Raw genomic sequence first — 18500 nt, 5'->3', positions numbered from 1 at the left:
TTCCTCGCGAGTGAGAGAGCGAGCGAGCGGTTCTCTGATGGCCCGGCGAGATGAAATATCTTGGGCTTTTCGGCCGCCGCGCGCAACTCGCCGCGGAAAAAAGCAGCTTATTTATGGGCCAAGCTGCTGCTCTCACGCGCGGTAAATGAAGAGTTTTTTTGTTGCCCGACGGACAAATGCCAAGAGGAGTGCGCTTGTAAATTCAGCTTTATTGCAAGAGAGAGAGAGAGAGAGAGAGAGCCCGCGATGTCGAGGGGTATTGTTGGGAGTGCGTGTCGCGTAGATTCGGGGGTTTGGGCTTATCGCTTTCGGGATCGAGAGAGTTTTGGTATATGATACAAGTCTGAATGTATCCAGGCCTATTCTACTTATTATATATAAATTAATACTGTGCTGAGAGTGAATAAATTAGCAGTAGGGTTCGAGTCGAGCGTTAGCAATTCATTTTTTATTTTTTTTTTTAAATGAAAAAAAATGCCCTTAGTTCTAGGAGATAGCGCCAGGGGACGCCACCAGTGAGATTTTTACGCGAGCTTCGACGATTCCGACCTTCTATTTTCCCACTTGTAGCAAACAGTGGGCTGTACTGTTTTGTAGTGACAACAGCAGGTCGGTTCTGACAGGTGTCGTGTGTAAACACATTTATTTAATCAGAATGATAAGTTGTAATTGTGAAAGGTTACGTACATTTTATAACGTTATATCATTTATAACGCAAAACTAGATTTGAAAAAATATATATAATCTCGTTTACGCAATGTAGCTCACTCCTCGATTCGATTATACCGATAAAAGATAATACTTAGATACTTATAAAAACTAGCATAAAACAATTCAAGTTTTACATGCCGAACTCGTATCTATATTGCGCTGGGGGAAATCGTCGGGGGGTAAATAAAAGTATAACGAGAGGAATTTCGGTAGAATTTACGATATTTTAATCGTCACTAATAAACAGGCGTGTATAATGATTACACAGACGTATAGGCGTACGCGCTACGATAATCACCACATACGAGACACACTCGTACAAGATCGCGATAAATTTTATGCTCGTGTATACCGTATACGTTATACATATATTATATATACATATTTTAATGAGATCGTTTTATACATATAAATATAAAACATAATGGCTCGATATAATGATGTAATATCAATTTCCGATGTATCCACTATAGAACAATTGTATAGCGCATCGGAAATACTCTGTCTCACACAGTACCTACTACGATATAACATATATACTCGTTTTTTTTCTTTTATACACTACGCGATTCCTTACACTACATAACTGGGACAGTTCAGTACAACACGACGATTCGATTTTCGTCCGCTAATACAGAATAATAATAAAAATACGCGACTACATATCTTCGCACACGAGGTGCACAACTGGCAGCATCGTCACAATGACATAATATATATCTTACATATCCACAGTACGATTATCTCTCCTCAGCAATATATACAACTATGTACATCGAAATAAATAAGAAAAAATCATAATTCTCTGTCTTTTCTCTACAAACTAGTCAATACAGTCTATCGCAGTCTATAACTCAAAACAAGTCTTCGACGATCGTCCTACTCCGGAATCTCCTCGCCATCCTCGTCGACGGGAACGGTCGAGTGATTGTAGAGTCCCTGCGCCATGAGCTGTAACGCCAGTGGATTCTTCTGGCCACTGGCCTTCTTGATCTTTGCGCGTTTGTTCTGGAACCAGATCTTGATCTGCTGCTCGTTCAGGCCGAGCTCTTTGCTGAGTTTCTGGCGGCGCTGCTCGTTGAGGTATCGGTTCTCCGTGAACTCGAGCTGCAGCTTGGCCAGCTGCTCGGCGCTGAAAGCTGTGCGCGGCCGTTTCTCCTCCGGCGTCGAGACCGACTGTGATTTCTCGCTGTTCGTGCGCTTGACTCGTCTCGTTCTCGGTCCTGGAAAAAATCAGGTAAGCAAACTCGTTTAGTATAAATCGCTCGAGTGTTATACATTGAGACGTATACGCGCGGCCTTATCTCTCTCTCCCCCTTAATTCAATTATACAAGAGTCCGATCTAATTTTCGTTAGGAAAATTCTCGCGAATGAATATTCAGCGAAGAGGAATCACGAGCGAGGGCCGTGTGCCGCGTAAGTGCGGTAGTACGTGTGATGTGTACTATATATTACTCGAAGTGTATAATAGATGCTCGCGTGCTACGTGGCCGATTTCGCCAGCTGCGCACACACGCCGATGATGATTCTATAAGGTTGTGCCATCTCGATACAACGTTTCATATGTGCGCGTATACATCGATGATTAAGCGCTTTATTTGGCGAGCTCATTAGAATACGCGGGTGTTGAAAAATTGGAACGACTTTATTTGCGCCCGCGGGTTATAGTATGCATATACATCGTGCGCGCGTGTGTGACATGATTTATCGAGAAAAAATATCTTTATCGTTGAGCGATATAATTAAGGTTTTTTCCGAAGCCAAACGTATATGCATATATAGACCGCGTGCGAGAGCGCGAAGAAGCAGCGGATGCAGTCGCGGCTGGTAAACAATCGCGAGAGAGCAGATGTCGCGTCGGTGCTTAAACAAGCGCTCTCGGCTCTCTTACGTTTTTCCGCCGTAAGACAAATACACGATTGCAATCGAGAGAGCTGCGCGAGTATAAATTTCCTCCTCAGAGTCGCGGTTTATTATGCCTGTCCGTCGCGCGCGAAAAACAGAAAATATTTACACGTCAACTCACCGGAAGAGGGTCTGTCGGAGTATCTGGTGCAGTATATCCAAGCGGGCCAGAGACTCTGTCCGTTGCCGGAGCTGTTGCTCTCACCGCTGACGGACTCGCCTCCGGCCGTGGAAGCAGCCGAGGATATGGAGGCCGAGTTGCCGTTGACGGAACTTCTGTTGCTGGCGAGGCTCTCGAGGCTCCCGCTCCTGCTGAGGTTCGACGAGGAGAAGCCGAGCTGCGGCGATAGCCTCTGGTTGCTGCCACTGGAGGAGAGGCTGAGGTCCCGGGGTAGACTCAGCGGACTGTGCACCGGAAGAGGTGTCACTTTGATGGGAGTCGTCTTCGCCGGTGACCGGCTGAGGATAGCGTCGCGGCCAAAGTCCGGCCGGAGGATGTTCACTACGCTGAAGCGCAAGGGGGAGACCTGCTCCGACGGCTCCTGATGCGACTGCACGTGGCTGTCAGGCGAACGAGCCCGTCGGTGGTGGTGGTAGTGCTGCATCGTCATTCCCAGCCTGCTCAGTCCGTAGGCTGACTCCATGGTTGCCAGGGCCACACTCATGATCTTCTCTCTATCTTCTTCGTTCTACTTCTCGAAAAAAACAACTGCGGTTGCGTTTCGAGGATAGCGTAAGCGCGAGCACTACTGTCTAGCACTCGACATAGCACGCCGAGAGAATCACTAGTCTGCTGCACTGAGTGTCATTCGAGGACGACTGTGTCTGAATTCGGCAAGTTCGGAGTTTTTCCCGAGATTTCCGAGTAGTTGAGCGAGTGCCGTGACGGGTCTGACTGGCTGTCCATCCGTCGTTCGGTGATGTCTAAACTAGGCAGCCAGTCCGTCGGTCCCTACTTACCCGTGACCGATCCCCCCTTCCCCCTCCCGCTCACTCTCTCTCTCTCTCTCTCTCGCTCTCCTCCTACGCCGGGCACTGCACTAGACGCTCGGTCGATTGTATCTCTATTAACTCGGCAGCGTCTCGACTCCGCCCACGGAACTCCCTCAGTCCTCGTCCCGTCTCGCTCGCACTAACGCGAGATCCATCCCCCACTACCGGCCGAAGCTGGAGGGGACTGGAGACTCGCGGTCCCCCACCACTACCGCGTGACCTGTCCCCACCGCTCGGCCGGAGATCGACGCTCGGCCACCTAATGGTCGGAAGGGAAAACGTATCGTTCGTTGCACTCTGCAGCCGAGTAGCCCGAAGCCTGTCGCTGATGCTCTGGGCTCGCGCTCGCGCGCGACCGAATTTTTCAGGTGAGTTTTCCTTCTGCTTCTTCGTCTCCGGAGCTCCTGTGCTCCGAAGCAACTCTGCCTCTCGTGCTCGAAATTCGGCCGAGCACGAAACTCGAAAGAGTCAGGTATTGCGTAACTCAGGCGTGGGAGTAGGATGAGAAAAAAATCGACGCCGTGTGTAGACACAGCGACGGCAGCACTGCAGCCCTCGCGCGGCATCGGCGCGAATAACAGCTGCGCCGAGGTCCATAGGTGCCAGCTCTCCCCCCACTTCTCTCGCTCTCCCCACCGAAAAATCGATCCACCCACTTACGGCGCTCCGCCTCCCCTACCATCACGCCCCCCTCTGGGCGTTACCCCCACTCCGAGCGCGCTTCTTCTCCCTACCTCAGCAGCACTGCACCTCGGACAGCTCGAGCTAATTCCTTTCGTCTTCTCTGTCACTCTCTCTCTCTCTCTCTCGTCTTCGTCGTGTTTTCTCTCGTCCGTGGACTTTATCGCCGAGCGTACGAAATCGCTTCATACAAAAATTTACACGAGCTGTTCCTCTCTCTCCCGCTCTTTTATTTTTTGCCGACTTTTACGACTCACGAGCGGACGAATGTATTATCTACCCCGTCACAGGGCAGATGCAGCGGCGAAGCCCCCTGTTCTCTCTCTCGCTGCGGATGTAATAACGTAATTTATTCTCGGGCTGTTCTCGAGCTGCGCGCATAGCAGCCCCGGTCGTTTCGGCCTGCCCCCGAGCGTGTGTAGTCATTGACTAGGCCCCGATTTTTCAGAATATATATAGCATCTGCCCGAGAGACTTAACTGCCGCTGATGCTCTTTTGCTCGCGTTTTCTCTTTCGCTTCTCTCTCCCCGAGAGAGTATATTATAACCATACACACGTCGCCCAGCTCTCTCTCTCCCTTCTTTCTCCACCCGAGAGAGAGAGAGAGAGAGAGAGAGAGAGAGAGAGAGAGAGAGAGAGATAATAAATCCTTTCTATTGCTAAATCACGAGGCTCCGCTCCGGAGACTGAGATATCTCAAAAGTCTCGCTCCGCGCGAGCGATGATTCTTTCGATGAAGAAATAAACGCTCCTCTCTCTCGGCTCCAACTGGATTATGTTTTTACGAAGCCCACTCTGCCTTATGGAAATGTTACGGCGATGTTTTTCTTCCGAGAACTTCACTCTCCATTGCTCACAGTAGACTTCAGAGGCGATCGCGGCTCTCGTCGCGTGAGATTTTAATTATAGAGGCGAGGAAAAAAATCTCAGAGAGCGGAGCGAAAACTTCGCGTCAGCGATCCCTGTCCGTCTTGCGCCTCGAAGAAAAATCATGCATGCAGCACGAACGCTCAAGCACACGCGATCGGAGCGAAATAAAAAAAAACCGTATAACACAGGCGCGCGCAACGTCATATACTAATTAAAACCTATACATAGGCTCGCGCGAGCACACGAGGTGTCGTGAGCGCTTTGTCACGAGAGAGACGCACACGTCGTCGACTTCAGGTCGATTGTTCCTGTCACGCTATAAGACGGAGTCACGCGCCGAGCGAGACTCTGTGCAGTGTATACTTCCTGTTTTACAATTAAATTATTTAGCCGCAAATCGTCGCGGGGCAACTTTATTTTGTTTTTACGATACACACTCGCGCGCGCAGCTTGAGGTTTGAGAAAAGGACTTTGGAACGAGTCTTTAAACGTCTGCGGTTGCGAGCTGTAGTTTATTTTTCGCGGCGCGATTTTTCCCTTTGTTTGCGAAATTTATTTTGTTGATACGTATACAGTGTACGAAGGGACTCATCTTCTGTGTTAATACTTATAAGCGAAGGGGGGGACGTGTCTCGGAAAAAAATAAGAGGTTCGCGGGTAGGCGGGATCGAAGCCAAGGTTATCCGTCGGACACAAAGAGCCCGCGGGATTGGCTGGGCCCTAGATCCTCGCGAGGTGATATATTACGCCAAACGTATGTATAAGCCCCCGAAAATCGATGCATTATGCATAGGAGCTGCCCGAAACACGTTTTTCGCCCGGTGCGTATTATACGACGATAAATAAAAAAAAATCGCAAATTTATGTAACGATCCTCCGATATAAATACGCGTCCGCTTGTAACGAGCTCTTCATCATCGGCGGCCCTAATTTCGCCGGATTCTTCGAGGTTTCGAAAGATTTATGCTATGAATATTACAAAAACGTCGCGCTGCATATAATATTGTTTACGAACTATATCGATTCGGTTCTATGCATATACTTTTTTCTTCTATATGACGAATAACGTATCGTATATAATACAAATCAAGCCGGAAAAGTCATGCATCACACACACGCGGCGAATTCGCGCACACGAGGATTTATGCGCTGGTCCCGTGAATTATCGCACGTGCTGTATACACGGCCAAGAAAACTCTCGCGGAACAATAATAGAGATCGCGGCCGTAAATTAACGTCGAGAGAACACTGCACTGCAGCGCGTCTCCTATACCTATATATATATATAATACACGCGGCGGGAAACGCCTTCGGTTCGAAAGGTTCCAACTCAATACTCGTCTGATCGACTCGATTTTATCGTTGTCACGCCGGCGTCGTAAATAATAATTTCCTGCACATACAGCGACTCTTTTTTCTCACGACGTCGCACACACACACACTTACACAGCCGCGCGCAAGGCGCATATAACGATAAGCAAATATAATAGGTTAAGCGGCCGGTTATAAAGTACCTCATCTTGTTATTATTTTCTAAAACCATAATACGCGCGCGCGCGCGCAAACGGTCGGGCTCTCGCTCACACACACACGTACATCCGATAATTTTCTCGCGCGGCGGTTTCTCGTAATAAAGTCACGTCTAAGGATAACAACAAGCCGCGTCTACCTTATTTTCTCTTCCCGGGAACACATCATTGCTCGATCGTTAAGCGCCGCTGCGTGCAGTCTTTATGTATGTATATATATACGTATACACACACTTTGCGCTCTCTCTCTCTCTCCCTCTCTCTCTCTCTCTCTCTCTCTCTCTCTCTCTCTCTCTCTCTCTCTCTCTCTCTCTCTCTCTCTCTCTGGTCGGCGTCGGCCGTTAATGCCGGAATGCGCGAGTATTTCGGTGCGCTGACAGGCCGTACAGTCGTAAACGGGGGTAAAATTATTATGCGCCGGAATTCGAGACTCACGCGCGCGATTTCACCGTAATTAGCCGCACGGAGCAAAGCGCTTGTGTATGTGTGCGTGTCTCGCGCTTTTATTGTCGTCGTTGGTATTCCATTAGCCCCGCGGTATGTATATTGAAAAAAAAGTCATCGCATCGATTTTTCCCTGCGAGTCTGCGCGAGAGTAAGATAAAAAGTCGAGCGTGTAGCAATCGAGGCTCTCTCTCTCTCTCTCTCTCTCTATCTCTGGCGATTTGTAAACTGGTTCTATTTACGGCCAGTGCAAACTCTATAATGATCGGAGTAGCGAGCGGCAGCAGCGCGACGACTTATTTAGAATAATTAATGCGACGAGCGCGGCTCGGCCAATCGGCCCCGCGCTATCCCCTCCGCGACACACGCGGAGGGGAACTAGGGGCGTTGCCCACGTCGATTCAAAAACGCCCACTATGCAACCCCCTCTGTCCTCTATGCTCTTCTTCTTCTCCTTTTTCTAATCGTATAACATCATCCGTACATCGTTATTATATATTGTTGCACGGGCGGCTTGTTGGTTTTTACGCGATTTTATTGACGCAATGGTTTCATCATGCCGATGTTACATTTTTTTTTTCGATCTTTCGTTATCACTCGGTGAGAGTGAGGGGCCTGCACCCTCGCACGCGCGCCTGTATATACAGGTATTTATCGGTCTACCGCGCGGGGCGCGAAGATAACCGCGCCCCGGGGAATCTCGAGAGCATTCCTTGCGCCCCTGATTTATCGAGCGGATGGAAGACCTGATCAACGAGGCGAGTTCATTGAGCTGATTTTCTCCGTGTACGTATACTACATGTATGCCACACTTATCTCTTTTCTTTAGAAATTGTGTATAATAATTTTTCGAAATATATACAATATTCACGGATATAGTCAGGAGAGCTCTGAGCTTTTATATATAGGTGGAGAGAGAAGCTACTCGCGGGGCGAGAGATTAACGACGCTTCGATGCCGTGATCGAGTGTATGTGCCAGTTGAAATTAATGAAAACCCACTGCTGCAGAGAGATATCGCGTGATATACTTTAATTATTCTTCCAGGCCTGTGTGTATATCCGCTGCGTTAATTAATGAGAGTTTATTATATCAGCGCCGCCGTGTGTGTGTACTCGCCATTTGAATATATATATATATATATATATATATATATATATATATATATATATATATATACATATATATATATATATACTGTATACAAGTACGTAATTTTTGTTGATTCTACGCACAGCGACAAGAGCCAAAAGCCGTTATTTATACAGAGTCACTCGACGCAGAGACTTCTTCTTCTTTTTTTCCACCAGAGGCAATACGTCCCTCGACTTTCACTAATCCGAGAACACGCGGTCGAAATTTACGACGAGGCTTTTTGCCGCTGAAAATTTTCGCCGCCTTCGCAGCTGTGCGGGTACGTATATATAGACAATGAGCGTTTGTTTCCTGGGAAGAGAAAAAAGACGGACAACTCAACGGTCTCGACTTCTGCTGCTGCTGTTGCTATACTGAATTTTGATTTACGACTCTTTGAGCCTTCTTTTTTCCATCCGTCTCCGAGCGATCATCACGGCTGTAATTCAATTTGGCCGAAAACGCAGTATACGCCGACCGTCTCTCGAAAGGAAAAATACAACGCTTTATGCGTAATCGCGCGTTATAGCGCGGCGAGATTACGATCGAAACTCGCGCGTGAGCTCGATCACAGATAGCTAATTGGAAATACAAGCCGCTAATGAACACATTATTCGTTACGAATATATAATTAGATCCCCTATACCATTACAGGATATCGAAAAAATAGCAGCAACGGTCGGATTTAATTAGAATTAAAAAGAATAATAAAACCTGAGAGAGAGAGAGGGCTGCATAGATCAGAGTTATTTACACGCGGAGACGCACAATGGGCGTCTCTCGGTGTAAAATACTGTCCGAGCTCGAGAGAGGGGCAACAACGCCGCGCTGGAACGTAAAAGCAGTAACGAAAATAAAAACGCGCGCGCAACTCGTGCGCGCTCGTTAAAAGCGAACATATCGTTTCCGCGTTCATTAGAATAGGAAAACGCGCTGCGCGCCGCGTATCCCATATTCGGCCGCGCGCGCGAGTTAACCCTTTGGCCTATGTGTCTGTGTGTCTGTATGTGCTGCTACGGCCATTTGCGGGCCGCTTGCGCTTTCCGCGGAACTTTAATGCCCCTCGCTCGTTATCTACTTACACCTATATACATATACATGTATAATACGCGTACTGAATACAGATATACGGCTGAAGCGCGTAAAAGGGCTGCGCGTGTAATATATTTCGCGAAGAGCGAGCCGCGCCTTAACGCGCGGCTAATAAAAATGTCGTGATATTTACAAATTAATTAGGGAGGCGAGAGCTGTATATTCGAGCTTTTTATACGCAGACGCGTGCGTAATTGCGAGCCGCGCAGCCGTTTAATTGAAGGTAATTTATATATTATATATGGAGGGTTATTCGTATGTGCTGTGTGTATAATGAATATTCAGGAGGAAAATTCGCGCGCGTGCAGAGACACAAAGGAAAACATCGCCGAGAACATGTAGGCGAAGGCGTGTCGGCAGTCTTTTCGCTGCGAATAACACAAGGTGTAAAGGAGTGAAAAATGATGGAAAGTCCGGCGAAGAGACGCGTACGTTTAGCCTTCACCCAAATACGGCCCAGCGGTGTGTCTCTATGTCCCTCGAGAGAGAGCGAGCGAGGAATAGTAGAGAAAAAGCTACTGCGGCCAGAGACAGCCGAGGTCGTCGCTGCGCAGGTGTCGTGAGGCCCCAAAAGGAATACACTTCCGTCGGTCGGTCGCTCTCTCTGCGTCTGTAAGAGAGAGAGAGAGAGAGAGAGAGAGAGAGAGAGAGAGGCCAATGTTTCGAAAACAACGATTCGTTCCGTCCGGATTGCTATCAGGCTTTGGTCATGGTTTTCTCGGAGCTTTGTCGGCTTTGTGTGCGCAGGGATCCCTTATGCGAGGAAAGTCAAAATATTTCGACTCCCGAGGTGAGGGCGCAGTTGCGTCGGCGGCTGCGGAGTCATGCTCTCTCTGTATATGTTTTCTCGAGTGCGATAGGCTGCTTTCGACCGGAAATAAAAGTATAGGGATTCTTGCTACTGGATGTTGCGCAGTTTTCCGTTTTATTTAACTTGATCAAATTTTGATAAAAAGTGTCGCATCCGCAATTTTATCAAACTTTGATAAATACCAAGATTAAATGTTTAATAAATCACAAAAACCCAACGCAAAACACAAACATACGCCAACCAGAATCTTTAAATTGACTCACTCGTTTTATCCAGAACGAAAGAGAGTGAAGATCTCGCTCTCGGCGTATCACATTGTTCGATGTATCTTGCGCACCGCAAGCAGACAGTACACAGGCCCTCTACAGGTCTCTCTTTCTCTCCTTCGCTGTACACTCTCTTCGATGCTGGAAAGCGAACGAGCGAGAGAGAGAAGGGTTTGTTTATACTGAAACCGGACGGGGGGCCACATTGTTCTCCGCAGCCAATTGCGCGTCAGGGGTCCCCGAGGCGTCATGGTGCTCTTTCTTTCATACGTACTGTATACCTATATACCTCTAGCCGGTCTCTCTCTTTCTCTTTTTTCCGACTTCCTCTCTTTCTTTGCCTCGACCATTTTTTTCGCCATCGAGTACAGTCGCTCTTGTTTCTCTCCCCGCGATGTTTTCACGAAACAAGACGCCGCAGCGAAAGAGAGACGAGAAAATAACGAGGTGAGAATTTTCGGAAATCTCGAGCGAGTCGATGTTTGCTCCGATGATCTGCACGAAAATTTACAATAATTTGCGTTGAAGTTCGCACGCGATATGGCAGAGGAGAGACGTTCGTGATCTCTCTCCTGAAGTGAAGCTCTAAATTGGCCCGTTAACATTCTCTCGAGAGCCTTCTGGGCTAATCCCGAAGTTTTTTCGCGACTCTATCATTACACGCGCCGAAAACAATTTGGAGTATGCATAATGCCTGGAACTATAATGTAAGAGAAAAAACAAACTCGCCCTAATTTTCTCGAAACACCTGTTCCCGAATACGAATATAATATAACTGTTCCCAACTTATATCCTCCGCATATTATACTATCACGAGGTGATATTGGTATAAGCCATCGCATATACTGAGCCTGTGTGTCAACGCGACATAAATAATGCAAAAAGAGACTCCGTCGATCAATGCTACATCAGGCTTTGCTCGGTGACATGGCAGAAAGCATTGAGGCCATCGGCTCTCCTTTCTACTGTGACGACGGAAAACATTCGGCGAACAGGTATAGACACGTGCGCGTCGCCAAAGTCTCTTTGGCCGACGACAAGAGCCGAGAGAGATAAAAAGAAACTTCGTTATCCCGCCGACGACGAGCCAGCGACGTAATCTGATTTCCCGTGACCGAGTTGAGACGTCAAAAGTTGCCTGCTGCTGCGCTTTCTGGCCTTGACGAGTCTCTCTCTCTCTCTCTCTCTCTCTCTCTCTCTCTCTCTCTCTCTCTCTCTCTCTCTCTCTCTCTCTCTCTCGGTTTCACGTAAAAAGCCCGCTGAAATTTCGAGACCTTCTACGGACTCGCTGGTACGGAATGAAGTCCGAGTGCATTTTTCTTCATTTTTATGCAATCGATCAAGTGCAGTTTTTTGACACTTAATGCATCGTTAATTTAGTAATAACTTTATCAACATATTTTGCAAACGTTCTCTAACCATTCCCTCCACGGCATCGTCTCATGTTTATCTATTTTGGTGCTATATTTCCCTCCAGTCCCGCTGGGCCGAAACAGCGAGCGGTACACCTCCCTAACTGGATTAAAAGCGGCGAAAAAAAGATTAGGGAGTCAAACCCCGTGCGGCGAGAGTGACAAACGTCAACAAACTCTCGTCGTCGGAGTTTTTAATCCCCCGGTCTAATCTTCGGCTGAAACCGTTGACTCCGGCGGATATTTATTTTCCGATGGATTATCCCGCTGAAAAAGTCAGGAACTAGACTCGACGTTGATTTTCTGCTGACTTTGACGCGGCTTTGGCCAACGAACGATGAACTTGACTCTCTCGAGAAGCAGCTGCTACTGCAAAGCCGCAAAACCGCGTGTTATATACTCGGAAAAGCAAATGTTTTCCTTCCAATAACGCGTACCCGCTACTGGTTCTCTTATAATACCCGCTCGTCTATGCGTATATTTAGATAAAAACAAATTAACGATCGTCTCGAGTAACTTATACGCTTTCGATTACTCGTGCAAAAAAAACTCGTCGCTTGAGATTTATCTACCCATTTTCGTGTTCATTATGCAGAACTTCACTCAGATCCACACGCGCCGCAATAATTCACCTTCGAAGGCTTTTCTATTTTAAACACTTCTGCGTGCACGGGGCAAAAAGCTCGCGCGCAGTGAATTTCCCATTAAAGTTTGGAGAAAAAACGTTAACGTCAACGCGCACGCGCATACGCGAGATTTACGGCGATCCTTTCTTCTGGCGAGAGCTGTAATGACAGTAATTGACAGTTTATCGAGGCTCTCGTGAAAATTTTAATATCCGTACGCGTTGACGTAATTACAGAAAGCCGCATATGCGCGCGTTAAACTTTTATTCGAGATCGCAAAACGTCGAGATTTTTAAAACCGTGTTTATAAGTATCGGGTATACATAGACGATCTATTTTGACACGGCGTATCAGCGGAGCGTCGAGGCGTGAGCGTAGACAGGCAAACAAACCCCCGGGAGAGCTAAGAGAGTAAAGACCTTGTTCTACCCCGAAGCGTGTCCAAAGTCAGCAAGTCGTTGATCCTCCGCTGTGCGAGCGCGCGCGCGGGTGGAGTGTATAGAGAGGATTTGGCGATTAAGGCTCAGCTGCCTATAGCCGCTCTGGGTCAGGGTCGACTTTTCATCTGTGTACTCTCCGCCTATAATATAACGCTTATCCTTGACTGACTGACCGAGAGGCTAATGTTTATTTTTTTTTTTTAAAGGACAAGCGCTTGCGCGCCGGGGAGTAGAGCAGTGGGCCAAATGCCTTTCCGTCGGCGGCTAGAGCTCTCTCACCTTGAAAGCGATCGGAAGCTTCTTCAAACGATGGGTGTATAGGCTCTGAAACGGAGCTTTTGTTTTCGGGATAAACAACTGGCTGTGTATACACACACATACATTTTCTGACTTACGGTTATTGGAGGCGCGTAAGCTCGCGGTTTTATCGCGTGTCGGTAGAAACGCTTTACGCTACACAGGCTTCCGTATATTGAAACATCCATTACGATCGCGCAAGATTCGCTAATTTTACGAGCGACTCCGTAATAGCGAAATTCCTCGTATACTAGCAATTATTCAATATATTATACACTCTCGAAAGAGAGGACCGCTGAGCGAGCGCTAAGAGAGAGAGAGAGGCTTGTATCTCGAGGCAATTAATCTCGAGCGAGCCAAGAGCTACACACACGCAGGCGGCGATCCGCGGATTGAGAACCCCTAGGACGACGTGTGTGGTCCGGTCTGCGAGGTGCCGACACTCGAGGCTTCCCCCACCTCCCCATTTTTCTCTCTCTCTCTCTCCAGCCTCCTCCTCCTCCTCCTCCTCGTCCTTTTGCTCCTCTTCTTCTCTTACTCCTTCTTCGGGCCCTCGCACGTCATTATGCACCGGCTCGGCACGAATCTACTTTAGGAGCTTCTCTCTCTCTCTCTCTCTTGCTCCGGCTTATTACCAGGAGAGACCTAATCCTATCCTTCTTTCGCTCGTTAGCCTCGCTTCGTTTATACGCTCAGGTGCTTACTTACAACTGCTGCTGCTGCAGCTCCTCTTGCTCCCCCCTATATACGGAGAGCTCTGCGATGGTGTGTGTGTGTGTGTGAGTACGAGATTCGCGATCGTGCGCTGCATCGACGGGAAAAAACGATAAGGCGCGCGTTATAAAAGAGCCGAAATTAAGGAGAGAGGAGGGACAAGAAATCCACTCGAGGAGCTCGGAGATATGAGAGCGCTTCAATTTCTTTTCTTTCCGAGAAGCTGCTGCCTTCATTTTTCACCGCGCTACACTCGTCCGATCGCCGTAGGAAGATTAAATTCGCGAGCGTGTGCGCGCTTTTGAAAAACTCTCGCGACGAGATCTAAATTGGACGCTACGGATTTTCTTATCTCGCCAGCACAATAGGTCAAATCTATACGATGTAACGCCGCGCGATTGCATTCGAGAGAGAGAGAGAAAGAGATGACCATAAGCGCACTCGCCTGTCGTGGGAAAGCTATTCGCGAGAGAGAAAGAGAGAACGCCTGTATTATCGGTGCACATAAGCGCGTATTTAAATTCCGCGCCATTATTCGGCGCTAAACTCATATTAGAGCGACGCTCGAGAGCGAGGAGTACAGAGCGGCCGTAAAAGCGAAGAAACGTTTCGCAAGCTCTACTCGCGCGAATATAGTCTGTGTGTAGGAAGCAATAAAAATCGAGGCGCGCGAGCGCGAGAGGTAAAAATCGGCAAAAACCGGCGAAGGGAGAGCACCTCATTAGCATTCCGCAGAGAGAGCGACGAGGGCGAATTTCGGACAGTAGCCGCGCGCGCTCGAGAGATCGTCATCTAATCACATGAGTCATCGCGCTCTCTTTGCCTTTGTCGCGCGTTCGCGCTTGGCATTCCTTCGAAAGAGAGAGACTAGTATAGGGAGAAAAGAATCGGGGAGGATGAAAGGCTGACGTAACGCCGGTAGCCGTGTATTATCGCTCGGCGCTCTAACGAGGTGCAGTTTTTACGGGCGAGCTACATAATTGGCTGTTCATTTGCATAGACTCGCTCTCTGTGTTATATACATATATAACTATAAGTATACTATGGGCTCGTCCTTTCTCTCTCTCTCTCTCTCTCTCTCTCTCTCTCTCTCTCTCTCTCTCTCTCTCTCTCTCTCTCTCTCTCGAGCTCACAAAATCCGGACTGCGGAAATCGAGCCGGCGCATGCGCCTACTACGGCCGGCAGAAACTGCCTCGTTATATGCGTGCTCGCGCGTGTATGCTATTGTTCCCGCGGTAGACGTTTAATGCCCGGCCAACCAATGCCACGCGCTGTTATAAGGCGCGTTAACATTCAGCAACACGATCGTGTAACGATTCTTATTATTGCGCGAGAGAGAGCGCGCGGCAAATTTGCGCGGAGCGCGTGATGATATGCTTCGCGGATCGCCATTTCTCGGGCTGCTGGATTTTAGCGCCTTATATACGCGCGGGGACTACTGCGAGAAATGTGAGATCGGTGCATTTCTTATCTAGAGCAGTTTTGTGATTTTATAAGGATTTGTGAGATGAATTGTTTGATTTTAGTTGAGCTTTGATAAAGGGATAGCTGATGCGTCGTTTTATTTAAGTTTGTCAAAGTTTGATGAAATAGAATTATATGTTTTATTAATTTTTGTCAAACTTTGATAAATACAGAGGCTACGTTGTCTTGGCTACTAATGCCAAGTTTTGATAAAAATTATCTGAGCTCCCACATTTATATTATATGAAACTTTGATAAATACAGACGTTATCTCGTTTTATTCACTTTTACCAAATTTTGATAAAATTCATCTACATTCAAATTTCGTACAAAAATCCGACCAATACAGCCATTACACGCCGCTTAATCACTTTCCGTCAAATTTTGGACAAAAACAGCTGTGGGCCTTTCGCACACATGCACTTTTATAACAGGAAAAGGCAAGTTTCAGTTCATTAAACGACGGGCTCTCACGTTGATAATGCATAATCAGTCGACTGTAGATGTCAGCGCGTCTTGTCTGAAGCGCAGGGAACACACGGCGCGCGATAATTGCTCGTCGTCGACGTCGTCGCGGCCGATCGTTAAACAGTGTACCGTAAAATTGTTCGGCCTTGGCGCAATGCTTGATTGGAGATTTTTATATCGCGAGAGAGCCGCGCATAACTAATTCACGCTTTATTGCCGCTAATCTGTCGTCATTAGGACGTTAACTGTGCCGGATAATGAGCCGCGAGAGTTTATTCCTTTTATCGCGGGTAAATAAAGTTGTTATACGGACGTATACGTTAACAATCCTCGATGTTTATTTTCGCGCGTCTTTATATTTTTTCAATAATTTCGTCGCACATACGCTTGCGCAAATAGACATTAGAGCCGACGGCAGTATAATCGTTAAGCATCGGCTGTAGATATAGAGAGCACGTAAACGGGATGGCGAAATGGATTTATGACGAAATTTGTATTGAAAGGAAACTGCAGCGGCACTGGCGTGACCAGCTAAACAAATAGTCGAATGCGCTAAGGGGAAGTAAAACGAATTGTGTCATAATAGCATAGCTCGTAATGAATGATCTCTCTGTCGGTAAACATTGAAACGGTTGGTCGATGCCGTTCAATGCGCGGCTTCTACAAAACCGCATAAATAAAATTACTCAATTCAATGCCGCTTTTATACTACACTAAATCAAATGCGCATATGCATCGATTCCAATCGAGCATCAGGAAAATATCCGAGTGAAAGCCGCTGCTCACGATAATTAATAATGAATTATACACGGGAATTCCCCAATACGTATATATATTTTTCAAAGATTATTAAACCACAGTGAAAAAGCACACTCTTGATCAGCGCGGATGTTTTATTAATGCATCTCTCTCTGACTCATTGCGCAAGAACGAAGCTCTCTCGCGCGCGTCGGTCGAATGATAAGCGATCGTCCAAAGGTTGCTCGGCGTATAGGCTATAATTAAGCCGTTCATACGCGTTTCGGCCCTTTCGCGACTTTCCTCCGCGAAGTCGGCGCACGCAGCAGCTTCAGGGCTCCGTTCATGCATCATGCATCGCGAGATCCTTCCCTCCTCTCTATATATACCTATATACACGGATACGCTGCAGCAGAGCACAGCGAAGGATGAAAAGGAGGCAGTTCAAGGGTCCAGGAGAAGAGATAAGTTAAACTGGAAACCGGTCGCGGTTTCTCTCTTGGAAGTAGCTGCTGCTGCTGCTACGGCCGACGTCTTGATATGGAAGTTACGTCGTCGTAACGAAGCGCGTATACACATCAGCGCGTGCAGATCCTCATCTCCGATGCTGCTGCAGCTGCTTGACTTTGTGATATTTTTCGAGGGAGAGAGGCGACCGTTGCTGCACACACGAGCAAATTACCGCGAGTGTGTGTGCCTGGAAATTCTCGGAGGAATACAAATATGAGCGGCTCTGAGTTTTCCGCGACGGGACGATGTACGATGTTATAAGGATCGACGTTGCGATAGATCTCGCGTTTTAATTACTTTTTCGTGACGAAGTTGGTAGATAATCAGAATAGAGATATAACGAATTCGTATATGGAAAGCAGAGCTCCGATCGAGTAAATAGAGTCATGTCGAAACTCCGGAGCTTCTCGGAAATCATCGAGATTGGTCCCTCTCTCGCGATGACAAACGGTGCCAAGATCGCATCGAGAGCTACGTTTACCTCATTATTCTCCACTATACATATACATACATCAGCGGAGCGCGAGCCGTCTGAAAATAGCAAGAAGCCGTGCGGGCAATTATCCGGTTTGCCGTAATGCCGGTGATTAAGGGAATCTAATGACCAAGCATTAGATCGCGGCAGGTTTTTACCGCGAGAGCGCACGCGCAGCTTTGATGAAACAGCCTTTTATAACGCGCGCACTGCGTCTCGGGGGAGAAACAATTGTGTGTGTTTTCCGACCAGAGAATGATTGCGCTCTGTACTTTTGAGGAGATTGGATTATTGTACAGAGAGTCGGTTGCGTGTGTGTATAATAAGGCCGTATGCGGAATTGAGAAATTATTATCGGACCGAAATAGAGTCATTAGAAAAAGTCTCGTTACGCTAACGAGGCAGCTGTACACATCCGCGAACGTAAAGATGACCAATCGCTTCTTATTTAGCAGAGGAAATCAAAAGAGATCGTATAGAATCATTAGTCGATCTCGGCGTGTAATTTCATCGAGGCCCCTCGCTATGCTACGCACAAAAAGCTATATATACAAGAGTCAGCGGCGCGTCTCTACAAATCAAGGCTGATCCACGGCGCGGCGTATCTTAATCTGAATCGGCGCACGCAGTCGATATTCCGGGGTGTATAACACGCAGCTGCTTGTGGATAGCCCACACTATACACGTTATATTACATACAGGGAAGAGAGCCGCATATATTTGTATGTATATATATAACGGCGAAATTCATTGATGCTCGCGTGCGCGCGACGTCGTCGGGGCTTAGGAGAGATAAGCCATGTCGTCGGCTCGATTATATATGCTTTTCGCAGCGGCCCAGCAGCGCAGCTCCAAATCCTCTTTGTGTACGAGAGCTCGTCGAAACGTGTGTGTGTGTGTGTGTGTACGAGGGACTGC

The 18500-nt window shown here is 47.6% G+C and overlaps 1 protein-coding gene across 1 annotated transcript; it reads right to left on the bottom strand.

Moving 5' to 3' along the window:
* Nucleotides 1-915: 915 nt before the first annotated feature.
* LOC100123905 (segmentation polarity homeobox protein engrailed-like) lies at nt 916-4146 on the bottom strand. Its single transcript, XM_001607624.6, has 2 exons — nt 2739-4146; nt 916-1934 (listed from the first exon to the last, which is right to left on the bottom strand). Exons 1-2 carry the CDS (start codon nt 3280-3282, stop codon nt 1591-1593), a joined length of 888 nt encoding a protein of 295 aa, XP_001607674.2. The 5' UTR covers nt 3283-4146; the 3' UTR covers nt 916-1590.
* Between the last annotated feature and the right edge of the window lie 14354 nt (nt 4147-18500).

The sequence above is a fragment of the Nasonia vitripennis genome, chromosome 5, assembly GCF_009193385.2.
Source record: "Nasonia vitripennis strain AsymCx chromosome 5, Nvit_psr_1.1, whole genome shotgun sequence".
NCBI classification, from domain to species: domain Eukaryota; kingdom Metazoa; phylum Arthropoda; class Insecta; order Hymenoptera; family Pteromalidae; genus Nasonia; species Nasonia vitripennis.
The sequence above is the reverse complement of the archived record's forward strand: the minus strand, read 5'-3'. Positions and strand labels throughout refer to the sequence as shown.

Coding starts and splice junctions, on each gene's coding strand:
- LOC100123905 (XM_001607624.6), bottom strand. CDS start 3,282: ATGAGTGTGGCCCTGGCAACCATGGAGTCAGCCTACGGACTGAGCAGG. Junction 1,935..2,738: donor CTCCGACAGACCCTCTTCCG/GTGAGTTGACGT, acceptor GATTTTTTCCAG/GACCGAGAACGAGACGAGTC.